At 34.3% G+C, this 7,669-nt stretch overlaps 1 protein-coding gene across 1 annotated transcript; it reads right to left on the reverse strand.

Moving 5' to 3' along the window:
• On the reverse strand, nt 1-3,961 carry LOC149021096 (MADS-box transcription factor 26-like). The gene is made up of 7 exons (XM_089147043.1): nt 3,650-3,961; nt 3,461-3,542; nt 1,247-1,308; nt 1,034-1,133; nt 895-936; nt 697-738; nt 1-566 (listed from the first exon to the last, which is right to left on the reverse strand). Exons 1-7 carry the CDS (start codon nt 3,829-3,831, stop codon nt 465-467), a joined length of 612 nt encoding a protein of 203 aa, XP_089003169.1. The 5' UTR covers nt 3,832-3,961; the 3' UTR covers nt 1-464.
• Between the last annotated feature and the right edge of the window lie 3,708 nt (nt 3,962-7,669).

A 7,669-nucleotide genomic window follows, 5' to 3' on the forward strand; every position in this document is an offset into this window, starting at 1 on the left:
ATCAAAACATTAACAAAAAGGCGCATCTAACTCAGGGTTTATAAACCTCAATAAGGTCCAATGCATGTCTGTCCTGATTGATCCTGATCAAGCTAACTAGGCCAAACAGACCCTGATTGACCTTATTAGGTGAAATACATCAATTCAGATTTGCAAAATCTCATGTATTCATGAAAATGTACACTATAGCAAACCATATCAACTGTGTGTGTGTGTGAGAGAGAGAGAGAGAGAATCAACCCCATTTATATGCCACAGCAGTTATCTAAAATAGCAATATAAACCAAACCATCACAAGCTAGCACAATGTCATACTGTCATAACAGACCATTGTTTACCTAAAGTAGTAAACGTTAGGGATCTGTATGAGGGTTATTACTTTCATAGTACAATCATCCTTCAAAGAGGTATATAAGTAATAATAATTCTTCCATCTGTAAATGTTTCTGTCATCAGTGGTTTGCCTAAGCACCTAAAGCCTGGAATATCTCATTTTGAATGGTTAGTGGATATGAATATCCTGTTAGATCTGGAGGCATGTCAGGTATCCCAGACTGCTCTAATATCTGCAACCAAAACAAAAACAGGAAAGGAACGAAAAGAGCCATGTACGTCAGCATAGTTATAAAAGGTCTGATAGTGTTATAATTCTAAAATCGATTAGTGAAAAATAAAGAAAAGATCATATTTCATTACCCTCCCTTGAAGATATTCATTTGCTGCAGTCAGTATCCCCTCCTTCAAAATCAGAAAAGAATCAAAATTTTCTGTTAGAATAAATTTTCAGTGAATAGGATAATCTGCAGATTGTTATGCCTTACTTCATACTTTTGTGTAACGGGTTTTAAAAATAATGAAAGAGAGAGAAGAAAGAAGAAGAAGATTAGGGCAAACCTTATTCTTCAACAATTGAATCTCCTGAAACATTATTTGCATCTGTGATCCATAGACAAGATAGATGGTTCAACAATTATTAGTGATGTACCACTAAATTACAAAGGAATTGAAGTGGTATTATAAATGATTTTCATACCTTTGCAGAACGAATAAGATATATCCAAATTTCAAGATGTTTCTCTAAAGCATGAAACTCATCTAGTGTCATATCTTCAGTTCTCCCTCCATATATATACCTGAAAGGAAGACAGAAAGAAAAAAAAAATGAGTCTATTTTAAACATATGTATGTCTGTTTTGAATTCTCTCTAACAGTCCATTAAGTATCATTTGGGACAGCAAAATCTTACCGCAGACCCTTCTGAAGTAGCTGAATCTCTTGCTTCAAATTGGCTATTTCCTCTTGTAACTCCTGGAGGACAAATAAATCATAAAAAACATACTTAATCTAAATATTATATGATAATGCTTAAGTTAATAATGATGAGGAAAATATTAACTAATGACTTGTAATTAAGAATTAAGTAAACAACTATGGTTCTCATCAGGATCGATAGCCTAAAAGTATGTTAGGAACATGATGAAAGAACCACCCATTACTGTAAGAATGACAAAATCTTTCTTCTCCTGGCATCAACCTTGTTCTAATTAAATGCTAAGAATATTTATATCAGCAATACTGTTGAACTTCTAGCTATGTTCTTTGTCAGAAAATTAGTAGATTTCCAATATAAGACTCAAGATGTTCAACTACTTGATTTTCCAAAAACTTCCACCAATATACTCGTGATTTTAATATTGTTTACATATCACCATGAAATCAATTAGTTTATAGTCTTTAATTTTTTTTTATTTTCTATTTTAAAGGGTTTTTTTTCTTATTAGGGCATATTTCTCATGCTTAAGCTTTGTAAAATAACTTCGTTTTGTGGATGTACTACTGAATTAGTATACCACAAAACTTCATTAGGAGCTTTATAGTTTTAAGTTGTTACACTCATTAAATCAGAGTTGATTAGTTAATTACGATAGATTGGCTCCTAAATATAAACAGGTCTGATAGCTTTCCTCATAAATTGGAGTACTTCTCTTTGGCCCCAGGAGACGGAGGATCACGTAGTTAACTCTAGATAATCTCCTTAAGCTTTGAACAGCTCAGATTCTCTTCTTTCAATTGTGCTATGCTCTCCCTTTCTCTTCTTTCAACTGTGCTAATCTCTACATTTGGAAGTCACTGCTGAAGCAATAGAAACCCTAAATAAGTGGGATAATTGACGACGAATTGCTTCAGTCCGGCATAAATGTTAATGCGCAGAACCGTCTTGCAGCCGTTATATGGTCGCCACATAATCCTGCGCATTAATTATGCAGAACTGAAGCAAAACCTGGATTGATGATCATATATTCTTGTACAAGGACTTTAAGGCACTATAAAAAACCAATATCCACTATAAAGGTAAGTGGAGTCTACTGTGTTGCAGGTCTCATGGTGGATTCTATGCAATGAATGTTTCTAAATGCGTTCAATTTCTTATAAAAAACATGATCTAGACTCGAAGAATCCCCTTCCCATTGTAAAAAATTAAGGGGGAAAAGTTTTAAAATGAAAGATTCTACTCCTGTCATTCCAAGTTACTGTAGGAAAAGAAAATGCATTGCACTGATATCTTGTAAAGAGCCTTTAATTAACACAAAGGTGGGTTCTGTTCCAACCAATACTCACTACCATATACTTTTTCATTGTTAATTTCATAAACAATAATTTACTAGCTATCATGTGAAAACCTTATCTCAAAGAATACTTGAATTGATATCCGACATTCTTCACTGTTAATATTGTAAACTATAATTAATTATCATGTGAAGCCTTAATCTCAAAGACTACTTGACTTAATATATACGTGCACCAAAAGATAAAATAAGAAAAACGTGAGTTCTTGGCAGAAAAGCAATGGACCCTACCATAGCATGCAGGTCTGGCACTTCATTGGCAGACAAGCTTCAAAGGTGGTGAATGTTCTCTCTTGGAGTAAACCCTATTTGGGCACTGTTAACCCTAGAATGGTGTCCTACCAGAAAAAAAATGCCCTAAAATGGTGTGGGTATTGTGAACCCTAGAATGATGTGAAGTAGGGAAAACTTTCTCCTTATTTTTTAGGAAAATAGAATGCCGTGAGATGAGCATTTAGTACATCCAATGAGTATTCAATCATATGTTATATTCTAATTCAAAGGTCAGGATAAATCTAATGAATATCCTTGGATTAGAATAGTATACGTGTCTAAATCCTATAACTCATTGAGTACTCGTTGGAAGATTCTCTCCAAACACAGGAGCCGAATACTGAAATGAGAGAGAAGAAGCACTGCAAATATCCTTGGAAGATTGAACTTCACAAAGAAGGTATTGGGTTAACTTAATTGGTTTCCTAGTAGAGAGGGACTAAAATGGTAGGAAAACATTTATAATACATGATGCCAAGAGATCAATATGGATTAAAGTTCTCTTTTTTATCTCTTTCTTGAAACATGCAGTGTTCTTGCAAGGATATAGGCTAACATACCAGGTTAAGCTTTGCCTCAGCTTGTCCAATTTGAGCCTCTCGGGTTGATTTCATGTACCTCTCAATCAGTCCTTCCATGCTTCTAAAACAAGTCGGGAAGAATCATAAGAAAACTATATAGAGATTATCAAAAGAACAAGAAAAGAGAGAGAGAGAGAGAGAGAGAGAGAGAGAGAGAGAGAGAGAGACCCTTTGGTAGCGAGGTCGTAGAGTTTTCCATGGGTGGAGAAGATCATAATCCCAATATCAGCATCACACAAGACAGACAACTCTTTTGCCTTCTTAAGAAGCCCAGCTCGTCTCTTGCAGAAGGTAACCTGCCTATGGACAGGATTCTCAATACGTTTCAACTGCACTTTGCCTCGTGCCATTGATGAGCTTTGCAGCCAATCTCCCACTAGTTTAACTAGCTTCGAGATTGTTGCAGCACCTCTCTCTCTGTCTTCCAAGTTGACTCCTGGTTTCTTCCATTACTAGCCCAGAACCTTATATAGCTGCCACTCTGGCTCTCCCGTGCACAGTCTCTTCACTCTCTCTCTCTCAGTCTAAAAGAAATTAAAAAGAAAAAACATTGAATATGTTGGCAGCCCGCTTTGACATCACTCAGGGTTTATCATTATTGAGGTGCTTGATCTTTGTTGGGTGGGTGATATCACTATGGTTCCTTTTTATGTTAATATATATCAATTTGTCACTTCATTCTAACTTTATTTCAATACTGTCAAAAAGGAAAAATACTTAATCATATATAGCCTCGTTGTCACTTTCCATGTGTCCAATTAAGGTGGCAATCCATATCACATAAGACTTGTGTTCATCTTTATCATTAACAGTCTAGGGTGGATCATAATGTATACAATCTTTCACCAATTGATGATGTCCGTGTTCAAGTCAAAATCCTTATTTCAATTTATTCGTTTGAGTTTGTATCGAGTTTTACTTTACGTACCATGTATGAACATGTGGATATTCGAAGTCAAATCATTTCAAATCCAATTAATAGAAAGCAATTTATAATCGAAAAAAATCACATCAAATGGTCACATTGCCAAACGTTGTAAAGATTCTCTTCCTTCACACCCCTGCCATTACAAATAAAACTTTTGTCACCAATCTTAAGGACTCAAAACTTAAATGATTTTGTAATTTTATAAAAATAAATTTAGGTAAGAAACAAAGAACTCCCACAAATAATAGCATTTAAATTATAGAAGCCATGAATTGATAAGAGAACAAAATTTTATTGTCATTTTAGAAAACTTTTGATAGTCTAAATTCACCTTAGATCTTATTGGCTTATTTAACCCTTCACAATTTTTGTTATCACGTGCATGCCATAGCCCATAAATATAGAGTTCTTCATCACAAAGTACAAAACCTTAAATCAATGCTATACCTTAATGAATGTTTTTTAGTTTTCTAATTATTGTTTTATGAGTTGTTGATTCGACAAGTCAACATTCTCCACTTACTGTCTGAATACTGTTCACAAGAATCTTGTCAAATCGAAGTCCATTAATAGAAGTTTTCAAATAGATAATATATGTACAATTTCACTCCCCCACCATGCACCTACTGAAATTGCTTGGCTGTTACGCATTAAACGTGTAATATCACCCAGTATAAAGGTTGAAATGAGGGTCGAAATTTTGATCTCGATCTTTAAAAGTTGTTTTCTATACTTGTGTGAAAGAGATTGAAAATCTCAATCTTAATTTCAATCTTAACCGTACATTGTGCGGTAGACATTAGTTACGACTTATGCAGCACCCAATTAAGCCAAGAACTTTTCTTCTTTGTGTTTTATTACAAAAACAATCTCCAGTGGTGGAAAACCGATAAGGATTGACTATGCCCTTAAGAAAGGATATGTATTATGGCTCAACCTTAAAAGATGGTCAGCTGGAATCTTTTACTTGCAGTGCATATATAACATACAATCATATATGATACATGAGTGGAGCTTGTTCTTAATCAAGTTTATTGGTTCCAAGATTAATTAATCTAAATTAAGTGATTTTTAATTGGGATATATAGGCTTGACTAAATACCCTAACTCATTCTATCATGACCCTAAAGTATATATTCCTCTACTTTTGCCAAAGGCAAACAGAAAAACATAGTATGGTCGGCAAATTTTTCCTCCACCCATGAAATGAAATGATGAAGTGATCTATAATCATTCCTTGTTAGTTTCTTCAAAAATGCCCAATCTTGTTTAGCTGAATCATTACAAGTTTTTCTGTTCCTATTTGAATTGCCCATGAAAGAGTGAACACCAAACTGTTCATGCTACATGCTAGAACAGTTCAACTTCCATGGAATTTTAATTAAAAGAAAAGCTATAATTACACGAATTCTCAGAAAATTGTTGTTTCTTCTTTTTCAAAATAATTGGATATTTGGATATTCCTGAGGATGAGGATGTTCATGCCAACACATGAAGGTGATGGGATTGATAAGACTCTAATAATTGACTTGTGTTTTATTCAAATCATCACTCATATATTGAATGGTCAAAAGCAGAATGTGAGAATAATTCCTGAGAGACGATGAAGCAACTGTCTTTTCAAAAAAAGATAGAAATGAAACAAAGATTAATATCTAAATAATAGACTTTTATTCTTCTAGGCATGCATGTCTGAAAACCAAATAGGAAAGAAGAAAAAAATTCTAAAATATTTTAGGAGATTTTTCCTTCAGAGTAATCTTGATTGGTGAAAACAATGAATCTAAGAAAAAAATTCTAAAATATTTTAGGAGACTTTTCTCTCAAACTTGTCTTAGATTGGTGAAAACAATGAACCTATTAAGATCTTTCTTGTGTGTATTCAATTAATCTTTTCGGAGATTTTTATATATGAGAAGATATTACATATGTTGTGTCAAACCCCACGACCTCTCCACTGAGAAGTATAGATCTTACTACTCCACCAACCTTGAATTGACAACTAATTAATCTTTTGCAAGATAGCCAACCAACTGACTTGTTGACCTGGGACAATTAATAATTGTCTTTACATCAAGCTACCAAATCCATCAGTTTTTGAAATATAATCCAAAACCAGTAAGATATGTCAATCAAAAACAGTGTTAAGTTTAACTTAAAGAAAAGATTTAACTGACAGCATTAGCAACTCATCCAGCAAGTCTTAGTTAACCATTTAGGTAAAGCCTTGTACCACACATCTACTTGAAGAAGCCCATGACTCCAGTGCATGTTGCAGCCCTTGTAAGATGCTTGTAACCTTATGTGCCAACAGGTTACCTAGAGGAAGAAAGGGTTTGGAGAGGAAGGGTGGGGCTTATAGAGTTCTGGCTTTTGCTGCTCCTTTGTATTGAAGTTTACACATCAAGACTCTTAATTATATATATTTCATGTTTGTTTTTTTAAATGAAGGAAAGCTAACTCTAGATTATGCAAAAACAACCACTTGGTGGGCTAGTTTGTTTTAGTCTCTAATGACGGCCATAAAGGTTAAACAAAGTGATTATGAAGGCTGCTTTGTAGATGCCATAGGAACTTCTATGTTTTTCCATTGGTTTATCTAATAAAATGCTGAATACGTGTAGGATTAAGCTTAATTGTTCCTTAACTTTGAAGCTTAATCAACAAAAAGGAGATGTGGACAAAAGATGGAGAGAAATTAAAGCATGAATGGTGGAATCCAACAGCCCTAAAGATTATTCATAAAGAGAAAAGATGGAGAGAATTAAAGCATGAATGGTGGAATCCAACAGCACTAAAAGGCAACCAGATTTGGCCTATAATATTCATAAAGAGAGAAGAAGGGATTGGATCCCAACTCCTTGGTACCAAATCCCAGTTAATGGCACACACTAGGTGGCACCTTCATTATCGAGTGATTAACCATTAATTTAATATCAAACATATTTTCTGATATTAAATTTCACCTCATTACAAATGTTCTATATTCCCTACTGTCTTGTCTCAGATTAAACTAACTCAGCCTGATTTAACTGCAATCCTTGGATAAAGAAAAGTCACACTTTTTGAAAATGAAATGATTCTGTTTCAGCCTTTTCAATCAACAACTGTAATTACACTAGTCCATGCATCGCCCATCCGAGTCTCTCTCAATATTAACGAGTCGGTTCAGACATTTGTAATTAAATCAGTCCATGCATCACCCAGCCAATGATCTCTCTCATTAACGAGTCGAGTTCATCTAGGTAGATGATAACCCT

This window comes from Hakea prostrata, chromosome 3, assembly GCF_041222555.1.
Source record: "Hakea prostrata isolate BN-2017 chromosome 3, UWA_Hpros_2, whole genome shotgun sequence".
NCBI classification, from domain to species: domain Eukaryota; kingdom Viridiplantae; phylum Streptophyta; class Magnoliopsida; order Proteales; family Proteaceae; genus Hakea; species Hakea prostrata.